Raw genomic sequence first — 22,222 nt, 5'->3', positions numbered from 1 at the left:
ACACACACACACACACACACACACACACACACACACACACACACACACCATACATGGTTTTAAAGAAATTATATATAATGTAGGCTCATACCTGTAATCCCAGCACTTTGGAAGGCTGAGGCAAGTGGATCACCTGAGGTCAGCAGTTTGAGACCAGCTTAGCCAATATGGTGAAACCCTGCCTTTGCTAAAAATAGAAAAATTGGCTGGGCATGGTGGCAGGCGCCTGTAATCCCAACTGCTAGGGAGGCTGAAGCAGGAGAATCGCTTGAACCTGGGAGGTGGAGGGTGCAGTGAACCAAGATTGCACCACTGCACTCCCACCTGGGTGAGAGAGGGAAACTGTCTCAAAAAGGAAAAGAGAAGAAAAGGAAGGAAAAGGGAGGGGAGGGGAGGAGAGGAGGGAGAGGAGGAGAGGAGGGAGGGGAGGGGAGGGGGGGGGGGGGGGGAAGGGGGGGGTGGGGGGGGGGAGAGGGAAAAGGAAAAAAAAGTAAAAGAAATGATATATAATGTATATGGGCTGCATTTTTTAGCAAAAAAAGGGACAATATATTGTTCTATAATTTGATTTTTTAACGCATTATAGACATTTCCTTGTCATTCTTTTAAATAACTGCCGATTGGTACATATTTGAGTAATTTCCAGTTTTGAAATTATAAGCAACAAGCATCTATGTATAAATATCTTTGTACACATGGGTGAATTTTTTTTTTTTTTTTTTTTTTTTTTTTGAGACAAGGTTTGGCTCTACTGCCCAGGCTGGAGTGCAGTGGCAGCATCTCAGCTCACTGCAACCTCTGCATCCCAGGCTCAAGCCATCCTCCCAGCTTAGCCTCCCTAGTAGCTGGGACCACAGGTGTACATCACCACGCCTGGCTAATTTTTGTATTTAAAATTTTTCAGCTTGGCATGGTGGCTCATTCGTGTAATCCCAGCACTTTGGGAGGCCAAGGCAGTTGGATCACTTAGGGCCAGGAGTTCGAGACCAGCCTGGCCAACATGGCAAAACCCTATCTCAACTAAAAATACAAAAATTAGTTGGGCATCGTGGCACATGACTGTAATCCAAGCTACTCAGGTGAGGTACAAGAATCACTTGAACCTGGGCAGGCAGAGGTTGCAGTGAGCCAAGATCATGCCACTGCATTCCAGGCTAGGTGACAAAGCAAGACTCTGTCTCAAAAACAAAAAAAAGAAAGATAGAAAGAAAAAAGTGCTGATTTTTCATAGTGACGGCATCTCGCCATGTTGTTCAGGCTGGTCTGGAACTCCTGAGCTCAGGCAATCCACCCACCTCTGCCTCCCAAAGCATTGGGATTATAGGTGTTAGCCACTGCATCTGGCCAGTGAATATTTTTGAAGGATAGATTTCTAGATGTAGAATTACTACTGGGTCAAGGATATCAAAATTTTGTATTGATGAATTGCCATCTGAAAGTTTTTATTGACATTTGGGGCCAGATAGTCCTCTGTTATGACATTTGGGGCCAGATAGTCCTTTGTTATGGGGCTTCACTGTACATTGTAGAATGTTTTACAGTATCCGTAGATGCTAGTAGCACCCCCACTGTTGGACAACCGAAAATATCTCTAGATATTGCTAAATGACCCCTGGGGGTGCAAAATAGCCCCAGGTTCAGAACCACTGCCTCAGACATTTGCTTTGCTTTCTTTCTTTTTTTTTTTTTTTTTTTTTTTTGAGACGGAGTCTCGCTCTGTCACCCAGGCTGGAGTGCAGTGGCTGGATCTCAGCTCACTGCAAGCTCCGCCTCCCGGGTTCACGCCATTCTCCTGCCTCAGCCTCCCGAGTAGCTGGGACTACAGGCGCCGCCACCTCGCCCGGCTAGTTTTTTTGTAGTTTTTAGTAGAGACGGGGTTTCACCGTGTTAGCCAGGATGGTCTCGATCTCCTGACCTCGTGATCCGCCCGTCTCGGCCTCCCAAAGTGCTGGGATTACAGGCTTGAGCCACCGCGCCCGGCGACATTTGCTTTCTTTTACTTTCCTTTTATTTCTTTCTCACCATCTCCCTTTCAACAACTCATGCTATCCTTCCTTCTTTAAGAAAAGACACTTAAAGGAACTTATGAGGCCAGGTGCGGTGGCTCACATCTGTAATCCCAGCACTTTGGGAGACTGAGGCGGGTGGCTTGCCTGAGCTCAGGAGTTCAAGACCAGCTTGACCAACATGGCGAAACCCCGTCTAGTGAAAATACAAAAATTAACCAGGCGTGGTGGCATGCACCTGTAATCCCAGCTACTTGGGAGGTGGAGACAGGAGACGGGAGAATCGCTTGAACCCAGGAGGTGGAGATTGCAGTGAGCCGAGATCGTGCCATTGCACTCCAGCCTGGGTGACAGAGTGAGACTGTCTTGAAAAAAAAAAAAAGGAACTTATAATTTAGTATATATCACCCTTCCCAGTATATTTATATTTTAGATATAGATGAAGTGAAAGTGACAATGACTAATTCAAGAATAACTATCTAATGATGGGATGAATTTTGATGGGAGAGATAATTTGGGGTACTTTCCTGATAGGCTTTAAATCATACTATGTATACTTAAACATACCGTTGGCTCTTTTCTGTAGCAGTTTCTCTGAATAACAATGATTAACATCTATATTCAGAATGTCAAGTTCCTTTGATTTTTTTAAAGGGAATTCTATTGATTCAAAACAAAAAACAGAAGAGTAAGGCAAGCAATGCTTAAAAATCAAGAAAAATGAGATGAATTAGAGAAAGTAAAGTTTATTGTTTAAAAAATACTGTATTTTGGCTGGGCGCAGTGGCTCACGCCTGTAATCCCATCTCTTTGGGAGGCTGAGGCGGGCAGATCACCTGGGCCAGGAGTTTGAGACCAGCCTGGCCAACATGGGAAACCCCGTCTCTACTAAAAATATCAAAATTAGTCGGGTGTGGTAGGGGGTGCCTATAATCCCAGCTACTTGGGAGGCTGAGGCAGGAGAATTGCTTGAATCTGGGAGGCAGAGGTTGCAGTGGGCCAAGATAGCACCACTGCACTCCAGTCTGGGTGACAGAGCAAGACTCCATCTTAAAACAAACAAACAAACAAAGCATATATTTTTAGCAGGGCATGCTGGCTCATGCTTGTAATCCCAGGGCAGTGTACTAAATGCAAGACAGGATAGAAAAAGGCACAAGGAAGTCTTTTCCTTGAATTTTAGGAAGGAATATGACAAGAGCACGAATTATCCAGCACAATGTGTTAAATTCATGTGAAAGAGTCAAAATTCTCTTGAGATGAAGGAGATGGTAGGGCCTTTGGAGAGGAGACAGAATGTGAAATGGGCTTTAATTAGGGTTTTGACAAAAGATAATTGGAGGACAGCATGCAGAGGAAACAGCCTGAGAAAACATATGAAGGACGATATAGGTAAGCAACAGCAAACAGTCTATCTTGTAGAAGTAGAGTTTATAGGGGTTGGGGATGATAGGCTGTAACGTTATGTGACTTCAGTACCTAGCTGAGGAACTTGGATTGGTCAATGGGGCACATGGGTAGATTTTGAATAGGGTGATGACAAGCTTGGGGCCTCAACTTGAGAAAATTAATCTTGTAGCTATCTGTGGTATAAATTGGCATGGGAGATGATATGGTTTGGCTCTGTGTCCCCACCCAAATCTCATGTGGGGAGGGACCCGGTGGGAGGTGATTGGATCATGAAGGCAGATTTCCCCCTCGCTGCTCTCAGTGATGGTGGTTGAGTTCTCACAAGATCTGGTTGTTTTTGTTTTTGTTTGAGACGGAGTCACCCAGGCTGAAGTGTAGTGACGCGATCTGGACTCACTGCGACCTCCACCTCCTGGGTTCATGCAATTCTCCTGCCTCAGTCTCCAGAATAGCTGGGACTACAGGCGCGTGTCATCACGCCCGGCTAATTTTTTGTATTTTTAGTAGAGATGGGATTTCACCGTGTTAGCCAGGATGGTCTTGATCTCCTGACCTCGTGATCCACCCACCTTGGCCTCCTGAAATGCTGGGATTTCAGGCGTGAGCTTGCTTCCCCTTCACCTTCCACCATGATTTTAAGTTTCTTTAGGGCTCCCCAACCATGCTTCCTGTACAGCCTGAGGAACTGTGAGCCAATTAAACCTCTTTTCTTTATAAATTACTCAGTCTCAGGTAGTTCTTTATAGCAATGTGAGAACGGCTAATACAGGAGCAATTAACAGTAAAGGGACGGCTGGGCGCCGTAGCTCATGCCTGCAATCCCAGCACTTTGGGAGGCCGAGATGGGTGGATCACCTGAGGTCGGGAGTTCAAGACCAACCTGACCAACATGGTGAAACCCCATCTCTACTAAAAATATAAAAATTAGCTTCGGTGGTAGCAGGTGCTTGTAATCCCAGCTACCTGGGAGGCTGAGGCAGGAGAATCACTTGAATTTGGGAGGCGGAGGTTGCACTGAGCCAAGATTGGGCCATTGCAACACATGGGTTGGGGCAACACAGCAAGATCCTGTCTCAAAAATAAAAATAAAAATAAAAAATAAAGGTAAAGAGACTAGTTGGGAGGTTATTTGTAATAGACCAGGATTTCTCTGTCTCAACACTACACTAATGACATTTTGCATTGGATAATTATTTGATGTGGGAGGGTCGTCCTTAATATTGTAGAATGTTTAGCAGTGTCTCTAGTGTCTATTTACTAGATATTAGACAACCCCTCGCCCCCCATATGACATTGCCAAATGTCTCTATGGAGGCAATATCACCCCCAGTTGAGAACTGTATGTGTAACAGACTATGTGAGAAATAAAAAAAGGTGGATGTTAGACATGGGTAAGGGCAAAATCTAAAAGCCTTGTCAAGTGTTTGGATAGGCGTGCAACTCAGAAAGAGGGAGTGTTGAAAGCTCAAACAGAGAAAGGTCCTAGAGGCCATGTACTGTAGTCTAATATGCTTATCATTGCTTGAAACATTGTAAACTCTCTTGGAAGGCAGTTTGGTAAAACCTATTAATAATCACAAAAAGTATCTTACTTTTTGACCCAGCACTTTTATTTCTTAAATGATTCAAATGAAGACAAGGAATCTTTATGTACAAAGCAATTAGTTGCATGACAGACAGTGACCATGTTCTCAAAAATTATACCCTCATGCCACCATGTTAAATTAGAGGCCCAAATTTAAGAACTCAAATTTAAGAGCCAGAGAAGTTGCAGCTAAAGAAACAAAATCCCAGAGGGGCAGGAAGGGCAGATATCAAGAATGCAAGTAGAGGAAAACATAACTTCTTTTTCAGAGAGAGGACAATGAATTTGAGAATTTGTATTGGAGAAAGGAGGGAGAGAAGTTAGGTGGAGGAACTCCTAGATAGGGCTTCAGTCAGCGAATTCATCTGCAGAGCAGAAGTTTATGCGGAACTCAAACTGCCTGGGGGCATTCCTTGAAAACAAGAATTCTGCACTTTTTGGTGAGAAGTTGCCAGTGGAACATCTTGTTCAGAAATGAGGACATCCAAGGAACACTGCAATATGCAAAGACTAGAAGGAAAGAACAGTCAAGTAGCCATTTCTCCTGGGGAGTCTCTAGTAACTTGATTTTGTGCTTCTTCTTGTTTTTTGAGATGGAGTGCGGTGGCACGACCTCGGCTCACTACAACCTCCACCTCCCGGGTTCAAGCAATTCTCCTGTATCAGCCTCCCAAGTAGCTGGGACTACAGGTGCAAGCCAACACACCTGGCTAATTTTTGTAATTATTATTATTATTATTATTTTAATTTTTTTGAGGTGGAGTCTCGCTCTGTCGCCCAGGCTGGAGTGTAGTGGTGCCATCTTGGCTCACTGCAAGCTCTGCCTCCTGGGTTCATGCCATTCTCCTGCTTCAGCCTCCCGAGTAGCTGGGACTACAGGCGCCCACCACCACGCCTGGCTAATTTGTTGTATTTCTCTTTTTTAGTAGAGACGGAGTTTCACCTTGTTAGCCAGGATAGTCTCGATCTCCTGAGCTCGTGGTCCGCCCGCCTAGGCCTCCCAGAGTGCTCGGATTATAGGCGTGAGCCACCGCGCCTGAGCAATTCTTGTAATTTTAGTAGAGACGGGTTGTTTTCCACCATACTGGTCAGGTTGGTCTCGAACTCCTCTCCTCAGGTGATCCACACACCTCGGTCTCCGAAAGTGCTAGGATTACAGGCGTGAACCACCGCGCTTGGCCGCAACTTGATTTTTAAATTGCTCTCTGAGAGTAGATTCCTTGTTTGTTTGGCAAGGGTTCTTGCCGCTATAGCTTGAAGCCAAACATTTAAAGAAAGCGAGCGGAAGGGACCGAATAGAAGAATGGTGGGCGTGGCCAACCACAAGGTGGCTGGAGGCCGCGCCCCCTTCCCAGAGTGCACCGCAGCCGCTGCATTCAGGAACCTCTATAGCGTCGGCCCCGGCCGGGCGGGGAAGACGATCTAGTCCGGTGTCACCATGGATGGGCTCCAGGCCAGTGCTGGGCCGTTGAGGCGCGGGCGGCCGAGGCGCCGGCGCAAGTCTCAGCCACACAGCGGGTCGGTCCTGGCCCTGCCCTTGAGGCCCAGAAAGATACGAAGGCAGATGAGAGGTGTTGTACCCTGCATGGCAGCGCTGAGGGCGCAGACGCTGCCTAGCAAGGACTCGGAGGACTCGAGGGTGGAGTCGACGGCCGACGACCTGGGGGACACACTACCTGGTGGGGCGGCGGTGGCGGCTGTCCCGGACGCAGCCCGGCGAGAGCCATATGGCCACCTGGGGCCTGCAGAGCTGCTGGAAGCCTCGCCCGCCGCGCGCTCCCTGCAGACTCCGCCGGCGCGCCTGGTGCCGGCTTCCGCGCCGCCCGCACGCCTGGTGGAGGTGCCCGCCGCGCCGGCCCGGGTGGTGGAGACTTCGGCCCTGCTGTGCACCGCGCAGCACTTGGCGGCCGCCCAGTCGTCCGGGGCCCCTGCCACGGCGTCAGGGCCGCAGGTGGATAACACGGGTGGGGAGCCGGCTTGGGATTCCCCGCTGCGGCGCGTCTTGGCCGAGCTGAACCGCATCCCCAGCAGCCGGCGGCGAGCGGCGCGCCTCTTTGAGTGGCTCATCGCGCCCATGCCGCCAGATCACTTCTACCGGCGCCTATGGGAGCGGGAGGCAGTGCTGGTGCGGCGGCAGGACCACACCTACTACCAGGGACTTTTCTCTACCGCCGACCTGGACTTGATGCTGCGCAACGAGGAGGTGCAATTCGGCCAGCACTTGGACGCCGCTCGCTACATCAACGGGCGACGCGAGACCCTTAACCCACCCGGCCGCGCGCTGCCCGCTGCCGCGTGGTCCCTGTACCAGGCCGGCTGCTCCCTGCGCCTCCTCTGTCCGCAGGCTTTTTCTACCACTGTGTGGCAGTTTTTGGCTGTGCTTCAAGAGCAGTTTGGAAGCATGGCAGGCTCCAACGTTTACCTCACGCCCCCTAACTCGCAGGGCTTTGCCCCCCACTACGACGACATCGAGGCCTTCGTGCTGCAGCTGGAAGGTAGGAAACTCTGGCGTGTATACCGACCCCGAGTCCCAACCGAGGAACTGGCTCTGACATCCAGCCCCAACTTCAGTCAGGACGACCTCGGTGAGCCGGTGCTGCAGACCGTGCTGGAACCTGGAGATTTGCTGTATTTTCCTCGGGGCTTCATTCACCAAGCTGAATGCCAGGATGGAGTCCACTCTCTGCACCTCACCTTGTCCACGTACCAGCGCAATACCTGGGGTGACTTCTTAGAGGCCATACTGCCTCTGGCCGTGCAGGCTGCAATGGAAGAAAATGTGGAGTTTCGGAGGGGTCTGCCCCGAGACTTCATGGATTACATGGGGGCCCAGCATTCAGATTCTAAGGATCCGCGAAGAACCGCTTTCATGGAGAAGGTGCGGGTCTTGGTTGCCCGCCTGGGACACTTTGCTCCTGTCGATGCTGTGGCCGACCAGCGAGCCAAAGACTTCATCCACGATTCTCTGCCCCCTGTTTTGACTGATAGGGAGAGGGCACTAAGTGTTTACGGGCTTCCAATTCGCTGGGAGGCTGGAGAACCTGTAAACGTGGGGGCCCAGTTGACAACAGAAACAGAAGTCCACATGCTTCAGGATGGGATAGCTCGGCTGGTGGGTGAGGGGGGCCATTTGTTTCTCTATTACACAGTGGAAAACTCCCGTGTGTATCATCTGGAAGAACCCAAATGCTTGGAAATATACCCCCAGCAAGCTGATGCCATGGAACTGTTGCTTCGTTCTTACCCAGAGTTTGTGAGAGTGGGGGACCTGCCCTGTGACAGTGTGGAGGACCAGCTTTCCTTGGCAACCATGTTGTATGATAAGGGGCTGCTGCTTACCAAGATGCCTCTAGCCCTAAGTTAGTTTCTTGCTGATTACTGGAAACAAGGCAGTAGTGATTCTCCCTTGCCACTGCTACTTTTTTTTTTTTTAACTCATGTTCTTACCTTGATAACCATCAGTGTGCTCACATTTACCTTTATGACTGCTTCAATGTCACAAACCTCAGAAGGTCTTCTAGGAAGAACCATCTCATCTAGGTACAAAAGGAAAAGGAGAAGTTGGAGGTGGAAAAAAACCCTTGATCTGTGATCATTTCAGAGCACCAACTTCATCACCCTCAGGCTTCAGTGTACTGGGTAGCACTGACCGTGTCATTTTGCTTGAGACAGACATTAGATTTTTTTTGGAATTTGGAGCTTTCATCTGAGTTCTTTTTCATTGTTTGGGGGGAGGGTTGGGGTCAGTATCCTGTTATTGTTAAATTTGTATGAACCTTAGAAAAGTTATTAAAGTGCCAAAGAATGTTTCCCTTTTTTAAGGCTAGATTATTATTTGGGATAGTTTGAAGAAATGCAGGAGTGGGAGGAAGATAGGGAAAATCTATAATAGCTGAAGTGAAAAGCAACTTGGGGTGGTTGTAGAATGTAAAAGGAGCATGTTAATCTCTTAAGGAAGAGAATCTCAGGCTGGGTGCAGTGCTCACACCTGTAATCCCAGCACTTTGAGAGGCCAAGGCAGGTGGATCACCTGAGGTCAGCAGTTTGAGACCAGCCTGGCCAACATGGCAAAACCCCGTCTCTAGTAAAAATACAAAAATTAGCCAGGCATGGTGGCACGTGCCTGTAATCCCAGCTACTAGGGGGCTGAGGCAGGAGGATCGCTTGAACCTGGGAGGCGGAAGTTACAGTGAGCTGAGATCGTGCCACTGCACTCCAGCCTGGGCAACAGAGCGAGATTCGATCTCAAAAATCTCATCTGATTGGGACCAGTTCACTAACTTTGGGGATAATTTATGCTATTTAATTATGCAACCCAATTCTAATAGAAAAATTATTTCGTACTAGCTAGTTCAGTTTTAAGAGCATGGTACGTTTTTGCTCACTATTTGCTTGCATCCATGGCTGGCACTGCTGTCAAGGGCAGCATGTCACCTAGTTGTGCCTTCATGGACCTTCGGCAACCAACTTTTAGCAAGCTGGCCATGAAGGAAGGCTGGTGTTCAAGTTACTTTCCACTCTCATTTTTATTCTGGCAGTTGGAAGAAACTTCCCCAAATCTGACATGTGAATATTCTCATGGTTGGTGGAAAAGTGCCCAATGTACCAGAAAGAGCACTGGACTTGGAACCAGAAGACCTGGGTTTGGGGTGGTAGCTGGTAGGCAGCTGGCTGAGTGACCTGAGGTAGCTGCTATGCTCGGACACACAGATTTTGTAAGTATATTTTGGTACAGCTTGATTTCTGCACCCTCATCATTTAGGTTGTGTCTGGGACTCTTAAGAGTCTATCACCATAATGGATAGTTTTCTGTTGTTTAAGGTTGAGAACTTTATAAGGTCTTGCTTTTACAAAAGCATAGACATACATTAAGTAAAAATGATAGTTCTTCCTCCAACCCCACTTTCCAGAGATAAGCACTATTTTTTGTTTGTTTGAGACAGGGTCCCACTCTGTTGCCTAGGCTGGGGTGCAGTGGTGAGATCTTGGGTTACTGCAGCCTCAACCTCCTGGGCTCAAGCAATCCTCCCACCTCAGCCTCCTTAGTAGATAGGACTTCTGGTGTGTGCCACCACACCCAGATAATTTTTAATTTTTTTTGTAGAGATGGAGGGCTCTTGCTGTGTTGCCCAGACTGGTTTTGAACTCCTGGCCTGGGGTGATCCTCCCATCGCGGCCTCCCAAAGCACTGGGATTTCAGGTGTGCACCACCATGCCTGACCACCAGCCACTACCACTATTAAGGTTAAGCTCAGAAGGCTTTTTTGGGTGCTTAATCAAACATATATGGTAGTATTGTTTTATAAAGACTTGTGTTTTTCTGATATGTCCTTTTTTGACCTAACTTTTAAATCAGTTCAAATAGAGATAACTTTTTTTTTTTAAAGGGAGAAAATATATGAATAAAAACCTGGGGAACAAAAAAAAATAACAAAGACTGAGTGGATGGTAGCCAAGAGGGAAGGACCCTTTCCTGACTCTTCCTCCAAGCCTTGCTACTAAGTCCCAAAACATCCAGATCCTGGAAGAGGCTTATTAAAGGAATCAAGGCATAGAACTCACCCCTAGGAAACCTACCCTGAAAAGTTTCTTGGAGTAAAGTTTGGAGTGTTAGTGGTTCTTGTTCTCCTTTGGGTTTCAAGTAAACACGTTTTGCTTCCTCCCTCACTTTTCCCATGACTATCTCCAGCTTGAGTATTTTCTGTGTCAGCAAGTCCTTTTGGCTTAGTGTTTTAATCTAAATTAGAACAAATAATGCAAAACAAAACACCTGTACTAGGCAGCAAATTATCAAAAAATGAACAAATAATGCAAAACAACACCTCCACTAGGCAGCAAATTATCAAAAAACAAAAAAACATTAATAAAGTAATTGTGGGAGGCTGAGGAGGGAGGATCACTTGAGCCCAACAGTTCAGGGCTACAGTGAGCTGTGATCATGCCACTGCACTCCAGCCTGGGCAACAAAGTGAGACCCTGTCTGTAGAAAAAAAAGAAGTAACTAATTACATATGCTTTTCAGTAGTAGGTGGTACATAAATGCCTGAGAACATTGTTCTCTTATGATATTGGTTGGAGATTTTTTATACCTGTTCATGAAAATTTTACTTCAGGGCTGGGCGTGGTGGCTCAAGCCTGTAATCCCAGCACTTTGGGAGGCCAAGACAGGCAGATCACGAGGTCAGGAGATCAAGACCATCCTGGCTAACACAGTGAAACTCCGTCTTTACTAAAAAATACAAAAAACTAGCCTGGCGAGGTGGTGGGCGCCTGTAGTCCCAGCTACTTGGGAGGCTGAGGCAGGAGAATGGCGTAAACCCGGGAGGCGGAGCTTTCAGTGAGCTGAGATCCAGCCACTGCACTCCAGGCTGGGCGACAGAGCGAGACTCTGTCTCAAAAAAAAAAAAAAAAATTTTACTTCAGCTTTTTGGGCATGATGAAAGGAACCTGCTAAGAAATGTTTGCTTGGTGTGAAGTTGGTTTCTTGAATTACCTTTTCAAAGTCCTTTCTCCTCTATTCCTTCATCTCATCTAACAGTTTTGAAAAATTAAAACAATCCAGGCCAGGCGTAATGGCTCACGCCTGTAATCCTAGCACTTTGGGAGGCTGAGGCGGGTGGATCACTTGAGGCCAGGAGTTCAAGACCAGCCTGGCCAACATAGCAAAACCTTGTCTCCACTAAAAACACAAAAAAATTAGTTGGGTGTGGTGGCACATGCCTATAATCCCAGCTACTTTGGTGACTGAGGCACGAGAATCACTTGAACCCAGGAGGTGGAGGTTGCAGTGAGCCAAGATCACACCACTGCGCTCCAGCCTAGGCGACAGAGCGAGACTGTTCCCCCCGCCCCCCAAAAAAGGAAAAATTATATTAATCCTTTCAGCTAGAGATTTTCTTTGGTGAGAGAACCCAGATTAGGAATTCAGAAAAATTAAGAAGAAAATCTAGGGGGCCAGCACCTGTCCCTTATTCCTTCTCTATGCCTATTTGCAAAAAAGGAAAAATAAACAACTTGGGTTTGGGGATGATGGGGAGAAAACAGGAAGGGAGGGAAATAGTATTTCTGAACAATAGCAATAAACTGATTTTTGAGTACTACTTGATAGGACTAATAGGATTTTTGTTTTGTTTTTGTCTTTACTAGTAGGACCTTATAACCCAATCTTGCACAGGTGCTTTGCATCTTCAAATGATGCGGCATCTGTGTCTGGGGTTTTTGAAAGTATTTCTATGGTGGGAAAAAGGGTATGTACATGTTTGAGGAGGACAGGGTCTGAGGAACTCTTGAGAGCCCTGAATTTTCTCTTGAAAACAGAGCTTGCATTTATTTACCCTGTTCTTGATCTCCTGAAGCATTTCTTGGTTTCCTTCATTTCCTAAGTTGAGTATCTTCATTGTCTGGTACATTTCCCTGAAAGATAAGAAGGACTTCTTAGATTATTCTACCCTGCCCTTTAAAGAAGTATGGGGGTACAAAATATAGGACTTGGAATCAGTTAAGAATCCCAAGTTCCAATCCTAACTGTGCAGTTTTCTGAGCCTTATATGCAAAAATGGTGTAATGCTTAGCTTATAGGAATACTGTACAGTTTTTGAGACAATATACTTGTGGGGTTTTTTGTTTGTTTTTTGTTTTTCCGAGATGGAGTCTTGCTCTGTTGCCCAGAGCTGGAGTGCAATGGCATGATCTCGGCTCACTGCAACCTCCGCCTCCCAGGTTCAAGCAATTCTCCTGCCTCAGCCTCCCGAGTAGCTGGGATTATAGGTGTGTGCCACCATGTCCAGCTAATTTTTATATTTTTAGTAGAGATGGGGTTTCACCATGTTTACCAGGCTGGTCTAGAGCTCCTGACCTCAGGTGATCCACCCACCTTGGCCTCCCAAAGTGTTGGGGCTACAGGTGTGAGCCACCGCACCTGGCCGTGCCCGTCTAATTTTTGTATTTTTAGTAGAGACGGGTTTTGCAATGTTGGCCAGGCTGGTCTCAAACTCCTGACCTTAGGCGATCCACCTGCCTCGGCCTCCCAAAGTGTTGGGATTACAGATATGAGCCACCGCATCTGGCCAAGACAATATATTTGAAGGTGCCAATAGGTACCATTTACTGAACACTTTTATGACTGGCGCTAAACATGTCATGTCATTAATTGTCACCACAACTCTATAATGTAGACTTACACCTGCATTTGATAGATTGAAAAAAATGGGCTCACAGAGTTTAAATACCTTACATAGGCTCACATAGCTATTGCATGCCAGAGCTGGAATTCAAACCCTGGTCTTTTTGACTCTAAAACTTGTTGTCCCAATAGGCACTTGATAAATGTTAGTTGAATGTATGAATAACTTAAAACCATCCTGGTGGGGAGAAAAGATGCATGAACTACATAAGTTTGACTTTCAATCTAATTTAGGCCAGTTTTTCTGTTACCTACGTGGGTGAGTGGTGAATGTGCAGGTGAGACTGTGCTTTTACTGCCATTAGGCAGCCTGGAAAGTTAGGAACATATTCAATGAGCAAAGATGTGAGAGTTGGCCGTATAAGGTCATGGTGGGAGCCAGAGGTTTAGTGCTTACTTTAGAACAGCATCGTGGTTCTCCAGAAGCAGCACGTCTAGGAAGGTGTCCCTGACCCGGTCCCCTTGAAGTTTCAGGGCTAGGATGCTACGGCAAGCTTCCAGCCGTACACCTGGTGACTCTTCATAGTGAATAGCCCAGAGCAGAAGATCCGTCAGCTTGGGACTTACTTGCCCAATCTGTCCCAAAGCTGCAGAGATTAGAGGGCAGCATGTCCCTGAAGACTGAGCTTACTGTATTCTAGCATCCAGAAATAAATTGAATTTTGCAAACAGTACTTTCCCTTTTGGATGGTAATCACCGTTATAATTTTAAGGATAGGTTAGAGTGGGACATTACCTCCAAAGGATTCCTAGAAGAGGGATGTGCCATCCCATCCTTGCCCATTAGGATATTTGCCTATTTTGGGGATGAAATATAGAACAGATAACATGGAAGACCCACCTAGTCCCAGCAGGGTGATGGGGAAAGGAGGCACAATTATTTATCTATGTCAAAAAGAAAAGCAATGCCAAATATTCTAAAAAGAAACTGGGCTGATTAAGGGGCAGGGTTTTAGGGCTGTAGCAGTCTTGAAACTGATCTGACTTATAGAGCGTAATAGTTGAGATATCCAAGGAAAGCAAGATGCATCCAGCAGTGGATACATACTTGGATCTTATCCTTAATTCTGTTGGCTGGGACTGTCTTGTCAGCCCTGTCTTTAACTTAAGATTGACATATACCTAGACTCAGGATCTTGCACTAAAAATTGAAGAAGAAAATTATCTTTCTCTTCTCAGACAAGGAACATCTGAAAAGCTAAGATCATTACCTCTCCTGCACTTTACCCCTTTATTGGAGAGTTTCTGGGGATCATTTATACTTGCATAGGTAAAGGTATTTAAGGTTTAAGAGTTTGGGACATACTTCTTTCTATAATACCTCGAATGGCAAAGGCCTTGATTTTCCAGTAAGGATCTCTCTGCATCAGGTTCAGGAGGCATTCAAGCACCTGGGATGGATAAAAGGCAGTGTTAAGTGGGGAGGACCAGAGCAAGAATGAACCAGAAGCAACTGGGTGCAGTGGCGCACACCTGTAATTCCAGCATTTTGGGATGCCAAGGTGGGTGGATCACTTGAGGTCAGGAGTTTGAGACCAGCCTGGCCAACGTGGTGAAACCCTGTCTCTACTAAAAATACAAAAATTAGCCGGGCATGGTGTCACATGCCTGTAATCCCAGCTACTTGGAGGCTGAGGCAGGAGAATTGCTTGAACCCGGGAGGTAGAGGTTGTAGTAAGCTGAGATCGTGCCACTGTACTCCAGCCTGGGTGACAGAGCGAGACTCCATCTCAAAAAAGCAAAAAAAAAAAAAAAAAAAAAAACAAAGCAAAATAATGAATCAGAAACAGGGACACCACTTATCTCTAAAAGGAACTATAATTGAAAAATGACCTATCAATTCTGGTGACAAATGAGCTGGAGCCTAAAGTACCAACCTATATGCATAGTGAGTAGATTAGCTGAATTATCTGCTATTGATTTTCTCAGTCTACAGATCTGTGGCCATATGGCTTCTCTTGAATACTTCAAACAGATTTTTCCCTAATAACGGAATTATAACTCCATTTATGGGAGTTGATCCTAAAGCCCATCAGCACCCAGGTAATGAGAAGCTAGTTAACTGAGGTGAGAACAGGATTCAGGGGTGTGCTCTAGAATTGAAGTCTGGGCTGGCTGGGAGCTAAACCAAGCTTGTCCAATATGTGGCCTGGAATGACCTTGAATGCGGCCCAACACAAATTTGTAAACTTTCTTAAAACATAAGATTTATGCGTGGACCTTTTTGTTTTTTTTAAGCTCATCAACTATCATTAGTGTTAGTGTACTTTATGTGTGGCCCAAGACAATTCTTCCAGTGTGGCCCAGGGAAGCCAAAAGATTGGACGCCCCTGAAACGGTCCTGTTTGAAGTGGCTAATGTACTCCCTTCCCAGTTCCGATCTCTCATTCTGTGTTCCTGCAGAATGTTGAGCATACTGTGCACAACCAGGGAAGGTAATGCCCTCTTCAGGTCAGTCAGGTAAGATAAGAATATGTTTCCCAGTCCGTTTCCGGCGCTACGGCAGTCCAGGTCGAAAATGGCGGCAGTTGGTGCGTCCCGGGTGTCTCGGCTGCTGGGTCGGTCCGGCCCACAGCTGGGGCGGCCTATGTCGAGTGGCGCCCATGGCGAAGAGGGCTCAGCTCGCATGTGGAAGACCCTCACCTTCTTCGTCGCACTCCCCGGGGTGGCAGTCAGCATGCTGAATATGTACCTGAAGTCGCACCACGGAGAGCACGAGAGACCCGAGTTCATCGCCTACCCCCATCTCCGCGTCAGGACCAAGCGGTTTCCCTGGGGAGATGGTAACCATAGTCTATTCCATAACCCTCATGTGAATCCACTTCCAACTGGCTGTGAAGATGAATAAAGAGAATCTGGACCACTACCTGGGCACCAGGGACCACAGCACTGGTTTGGACCATTACTCTGCACATGGACCAGAAAAAGTATACGGGACCTTAAGCTCATCTTCTTGTATCAAATGATGACTGGTATACTGGTCTTCCATCCCTTTGCTTGTGGCAGGAGATGGCTTAAATAAATAACTTAAACTTAGACTAGTAAAAAAAAAAAAAAAAAAAAGAGTATGTTTCCCTGACTCACCATCTTGTCGCGGATTTGCAGGGCACCAGCTGCCAAACAGGCTGCCCGCCGAACTGCTGTGAAGTCATCAGAGAAGCAGTGCAGGAAGCTTGGGAGAAGCTTGGCGGTCATAAGCTTGAGCTCACCTATCAGGGAGAGAGCTTCCACACGCTCCTGGGAATTTCCTTGACCCAGCTTGACCCTGGAAGGCACAAGTTGCTTTTCTTTTGCTTCCTTAAACTTTCAGTACCTAACCCCCAACCCCAATGTATGCCCTCCTGATAAAATCCGAGTTCTGTAGGCTGTCAATCCCATTTAGCCTTATGCTCATGAGATAAGTTTTACTGGGTACAGAGCTCGATTGTCTTCTGTACTTGAATCTCTAATTCATAGCTATTCGGTAATTAGGTAATGCAGGGCTTTCAGTTATATTGAATGACTGAATAAAGGAAAATGTCAACTTGCACCTCTTTTTCACAGTCAGGTTCACTTCTCCATCGCCCTCACGTGTGCCATGATTATTTCTGCATTTGGCTTCCAGCCTAGAATGCCTATGTAGTCTTTCTGTTTGTTTAAATTATTTTTATTTATTTTATTATTATTACTATTTGGAGACGGAGTCTTGCTCTGTCTCCCAGGCTGGAGTGCAGTGGTGCAATCTTGGCTCACTGCAAGCTCCACCTCCTGGGTTCACACCATTCTGCTGCCTCAGCCTCCTGAGTAGTTGGGACTATAGGCATCCACCACCACGCCTGGCTAATTTTGTTTTTCTTGTGTTTTTAGTAGAGACGGGGTTTCTTTTTCTTTTTCTTTTTTTTGAGACAGTGTTTCGCTCCGTCGCCCAGGCTGGAGTGCAGTGGTGCCATCTCGGCTCACTGCAAGCTCCGCCTCCCGGGTTCACGCCATTCTCCTGCCTCAGCCTCCCGAGTAGCTGGGACTACAGGCACCTGCAACCATGCCCGGCTAATTTTTTTTGTATTTTTAGTAGAGACGGGGTTTTACCACGTTAGCCAGGATGGTCTCAATCTCCTGACCTCGTGATCCTCCCGTCTCAGCCTCCCAAAGTGCTGGGATTACAGGTGTGAGCCACCGTGCCCGGCCTTAAATTATTTTTAGAGATGGAGTCTTGCTATGTTGCCCAGGCTGGTCTTGAACTCCTAACCTCAAGTGATTCTCCTGCCTTAGCCTGAGTAGCTGGGATTATAGGCACTTACCCACTCTGCCTGGCTCCTATGCAGTTTCTCTCTCTCTTTTTTTTTTTGAGATAGGGTCTTTCTCTGTTGCCCAGGCTGGAATGCAGTGGCATGATGATGGCTCATGACAGCCTTGGACTTCCTGGACCCCGGCAATCCTCTTGCCTCAGCCTCCCAAGTAGCTGGGACTACAGGCATACACCACCACACTGGCTAATTTATTTTTATTTTTATTATTATTTTTGAGATGGAGTCTCACTCTGTCGCCCAGGCTGGAGTGCAGTGGCACGATCTCTGCTCACTCCAAGCTCTGCGTCCTGGGTTCACGCCATTCTCCTGCCTTAGCCTCCTGAATAGCTGGGACTACAGGCGCCGACCACCATGTCATTTTGTGTTTTTAGTAGAAATGGGGTTTCACCGTGTTAGCCAGGATGGTCTCGATCTCCTGAGCTCGTGATCCACCTGCCTCGGCCTCCCAAAGTGCTGGGATTACAGGCATGAGCCACTGCGCCTGGCCAATTTTTTTATTTTTATTTTTAGTAGAGACAGGTCTTGCTATGTTGCCCAGGCTGGTCTCGAATTCCTGGGCTCAATTGATCCTCCTGCTTCAGAGTCTCAAAGTGTTGGGATTATAGACGTGTGCCACTGGGCTGGGCCTCCTGTGCAATCCCTCTGTGAAACTTGGCCTTACACCTCTAGCCACACTGAGTATTCCATTTTTCTGCTCCAGCAATTATGGTATACGCCATTTATTCTAGTTTTTAATGATTTGGTATTTTTAATTAGGTGTTCGTATATTTTGCATGTGGTCATCAGAATTGCATCATACTTTTGAACACCCTCCAACACCCAAACCATTGTCTCACGCCTACTGGGCACTCAATGATTCTTTCCCTAGTCACGTTAGTTTGTAGGGACTGTTAATTTTTTACAGTGGGACCTGGTCCAGGGTCTGTACAGAGGAGCTCAACAAATGCTGGGTGGCTGGATCCCAGTCCTCCTAAGCACTTTTTCCTTTCTTTGTTTTTTTATTTTTTGAGACGGAGTCTTGCTGTGTCACCAGGCTGGAGTGCAGTGGCGCTATCTCTGCTCACTGCAACCTCCGCCTCCTGGGTTGAAGTGATTCTCCTGCCTCAGCCTCCCAAGTAGCTGTGACAACAGGTGTGTGCCACCACGCCCAGCTAATTTTTTGTATTTTTAGTAAAGACAGGGTTTTACTGTGTTAGCCAGGATGGTCTCAATCTCCTGACCTCGTGATCTGCCATCCTCAGCTTCCCAAAGTGTTGGGAGCCACCGTGCCCGGCCTGCCTCCTAAACACTTCTAAGAATTTAAAAGAGTGTCTCCTCGTGTTGACTGGGTCTTACCTGATTATGTCGTGCACCTCTTTCCCAAGGCTCATTTGCCCCAGTGCCTGCGCAGCTGCTCGCCTCACTTCCTTATTCCAGTCATTCCACATCAGCTGGATCAACTTATGTTTCATATCCTATAAGTAGATATGATTGTTAGCTATCACTTACTGAACGTTAATTTTGTGCTTGGCGTTGTGCTGTTTTTTCTTTTTTACCCATCACTGTACTAATGAGGATTGTCCTGAGTGTTTTTTCCCATCCCTTACTCTCCCAAAGAATCCAGTGGGGCAGATATTGCTACCATTTACAGATGACAGAATGGAGGCTTTGATCAACTTGTCCAAGGTTAACCTGGTGAGTACTGGAACCAGGACTCAAACCCAACTCTCTCTCCCAAGCTCATCCTTTAAACTATGTAGTATCAGTGCAAACATAATCTGTACCTGGGAGACTTAAAATTTGAAAATGATACTTGATGAGGTGACCAGCTCATTGCAGTTTGCCTGGGACTCTCCTGGTTTTGGTACTGAAAGTCCCATTGCCTGGACAAACCAGAATAGTTGGTCACTCTATAAGTGCACTTCTCTCAGAGAGGAATGAGCAAAGATTACTATACGATGATTGCGTAAACGTGCCCATGCTGTTCTCCCTGCTAGAAGTATCTCCCTTCTCTACTCCTACCTGGTACTTGATGTCTTTGTACTCTTCCTTTACGATTTAGCTCAAAAACATCTCCTTCCTATCACACTGATCTTTTTTTAAAAATTTTAAAAAATAAAAACATCTCCTTAGTGAAGTCTTCTTTGCCCCTTTGTAAGCACAGGAAATCCCCACAACACCTCATAGCTGCTTCTGTTCTAGCTACTTATAACATTTACTAAGGGAAGACTTATCCCTGCACCCCAGTGGTAGCATAGTGCCTAGCGCGCCAGACGTGGTCAGTAACTGCATGCTTACTGAATGAGTGAAAACTTATAGACATACTGCCTTTCTTAGCTCCAGCAGTCTGCCATGAAGTCCTCATCATCTTTACCTCAGCCCCTGCTAGCTCTGCATGTCTTTTTACTTTCAGTTGACAATTCTAAGTGCCTAGTGCCAAGGAGGTGAAGGTACAAATGAATCGGATATTGTTAAAGTGATATTGTTAAGCTGCATTTTCGGATTGAGCTGGCCTAAGATGAGATTTTTGCATTTCTTTTTTTTTTTTTTTTTTTTGAGATGGAGTTTCACTCTTGTTGCTTAGGCTGAAGTGCAATGGCACGATCTTGGCTCACTGTAACCTCCGCCTCCAGGGTTCAAGTGATTCTCCTGTCTCAGCCTCCTGAGTAGCTGGGATTATGGGCATGTGCCACCATGCCTGGCTAATTTTATTTTTTGAGACGGAGTCTCGCTCTGTCGCTCAGGCTGGGGCACAGTGGCATGATCTCAGCTCACTGCAACCTCCACCTCCCGGGTTCACACCATTCTCCTGCCTCAGCCTCCCGAGTAGCTGGGACTACAGGCACCTGCCACCACGCCCAGCTAATTTTTTGTATTTTTAGTAGAGACAGGGTTTCACTGTGTTAGCCAGGATGGTCTCGATCTCCTGACCTTGTGATCCGCCTGCCTCAGCCTCCCAAAGTGCTGGGATTACAGGCGTGAGCCATTGTGCCCGGCCTAATTTTGTGTTTTTTTAGTAGAGACGGATTTTCTCCATGTTAGTCAGCCTGGTCTCAAACTCTCAACCTCAGGTGATCTGCTGTCCTCAGCCTCCCAAAGTGCTGAGATTGTAGGTGTGAGCCACTGTGCCCGGCCGATTTTTGCATTTCTAATAAGCTCCTAGGTGATGCCTGTGCTGCTGGTCCACTACTTTAGCAGCAGGGTGCTATAGCACTTGAGACAGAACTAACCCAAGTCCAAAACGTTTTCAGGTGATTACTCTATTGAGTGGCCAGATTTTGTGCTTCCCATATCAAAATGTCAGGGTTACAGAGTGGAGGGTGTTCACTTATCATGGGAATGGCAATGTTCTAGGCTATTCTGGAGATACCTAAAGTTATAAGGAAAAGATGAAGTAGCACATAGGAAGAAGGGAAAGTGCCCATTTGGACACCTGAAGATGATTGGGAAGTAATGGCAAAAATGAAGTGTTGCCTGGAATTCCCTCTTCAGTTCTAGCTGAGCCCCACCATTTTCACTGACAGTGGGGTTTTTTTTTTTTTTTTTCCAGATGGAGTCTTACTCTGTCGCCCAGGCTGGAGTGCAGTGGCGCGATCTTAGCTCACTGAAACCTCCGTCTCCCAGGTTCAGCGATTCTCCTCCCCAAGTAGCTGGGATTACAGGCATGTGCCACCATGCCCAGCTAATTTTTGTATTTTTAGTAGAGACAGGGTTTCACCATGATGACCAGGCTAGTTTTGAACTCCTGGTCTCAAGTGATCCACCCGCCTCAACCTACCAAGGTGCTGGGATTACAGGTATGAACCACTGCACTGGACCCCTTCACAGAACTTTAAGCAATAAATTTAACCCAAACTAATCTCTCTCTCTGAAAAGTTTTAAAAGAGTACCTTATATTTATTGCTTGTTCTTGAATCATCTGTATATATTAGTCTTATTCCTACCATAGTGTTAATTTTGTGAAAGCTGGGATGATGGTTTTTTGTTTGTTTTTTGAGACAGAGTCTCGCACTGTCGCCCAGGCTAGAATGCAGTGGTGCAATCTCGGTTCACTGCAACCTCTCCCTTCCAGGTTCAAGCAATTCTTGTGCCTCAGCCTCCCAAGTAGCTAGGATTACAGGTGCCAGCCACCACACCTAGCTGATTTTTGTATTTTAGTAGAGATGGGGTTTCACCATGTTGGCCAGGCTGGTCTCAAACTCCAGAGCTCTGATCCACCTGCCTTGGCCTCCCAAAGTGCTGGGATTACAGGTGTGAGCCACCACGCCCAGCTGGGACTATGTTTTATATGTGTGTGCCAAACACTCAGAGAACCAACACAGACACTCATTTAGATGGGTTTTTGGGTAGTTTAAGTCAGTGCTTCTCGAATGATCTTTGATGAAGAACCAATTTTGGGGGGAGGAAAATACACCATTGACTGATAAAGTCTGTTGATATTGAGGCAATATCCAATGACTGTAAACGTTTCTTTCTTTCTTTTTTTTTTTTTTTTTTTGGTGGGGGGGGGCCCCCCCCTGTCCCCCAGGCTAGAGTGCAGTGGTGAGATCTTGGTTCACTGCAACCTCAGCCTCCTGGGTTCAAGCATTTCTCCTGCCTCAGCCTCCCGAGTAGCTGGGATTATAGGCGCCCACCACCACACCCAGCTAATTTTTGTATTTTTAGTAGAGATGAAGTTTTCACCATGTTGGTCAGGCTTGTCTCAAGCTCCTGACCTCGTGATCCCCCTGCCTTGGCCTCCCCAAGTGCTGGGATTACAGATGTGAGCCACCAC

At 46.7% G+C, this 22,222-nt stretch overlaps 2 protein-coding genes and 1 pseudogene across 3 annotated transcripts in view; 2 read left to right on the top strand and 1 right to left on the bottom strand.

Annotated features, from left to right (window-relative positions):
• The window catches only part of HEATR4 (HEAT repeat containing 4), a 43,859-nt gene that overhangs the window by 4,587 nt on the left and 17,050 nt on the right, over positions 1-22,222 (bottom strand). The window contains exons 9-15 of the mRNA XM_023183350.1: positions 18,805-18,923; positions 16,268-16,448; positions 14,505-14,574; positions 13,581-13,770; positions 12,336-12,414; positions 10,579-10,738; positions 8,479-8,537 (exon numbers count right to left, since the gene is read on the bottom strand). Of these exons, the coding sequence (XP_023039118.1) occupies positions 8,479-8,537; positions 10,579-10,738; positions 12,336-12,414; positions 13,581-13,770; positions 14,505-14,574; positions 16,268-16,448; positions 18,805-18,923 (858 nt within the window). The remainder of the gene's footprint in view (positions 1-8,478; positions 8,538-10,578; positions 10,739-12,335; positions 12,415-13,580; positions 13,771-14,504; positions 14,575-16,267; positions 16,449-18,804; positions 18,924-22,222) is intronic.
• RIOX1 (ribosomal oxygenase 1) lies at positions 6,254-8,817 on the top strand. Its single transcript, XM_023183364.2, has one exon. The coding sequence runs from the start codon at positions 6,440-6,442 to the stop codon at positions 8,363-8,365; it is 1,926 nt and encodes a 641-aa protein (XP_023039132.1). The 5' UTR covers positions 6,254-6,439; the 3' UTR covers positions 8,366-8,817.
• LOC111520553 lies at positions 15,654-16,224 on the top strand (annotated as a pseudogene). Its single transcript, XR_002724708.3, has one exon. The product of XR_002724708.3 is annotated as a cytochrome c oxidase subunit 6A1, mitochondrial pseudogene (transcript).

This window comes from Piliocolobus tephrosceles, chromosome 6, assembly GCF_002776525.5.
Source record: "Piliocolobus tephrosceles isolate RC106 chromosome 6, ASM277652v3, whole genome shotgun sequence".
In the NCBI taxonomy this organism is placed as follows: domain Eukaryota; kingdom Metazoa; phylum Chordata; class Mammalia; order Primates; family Cercopithecidae; genus Piliocolobus; species Piliocolobus tephrosceles.
Note: the sequence above shows the minus strand (reverse complement) of the source record. Positions and strands in the feature narration are given on the sequence as shown.

Bases quoted from the DNA above. Each gene is read 5' to 3' on its own strand.
- RIOX1 (XM_023183364.2), top strand. From the start codon at position 6,440: ATGGATGGGCTCCAGGCCAGTGCTGGGCCGTTGAGGCGCGGGCGGCCG.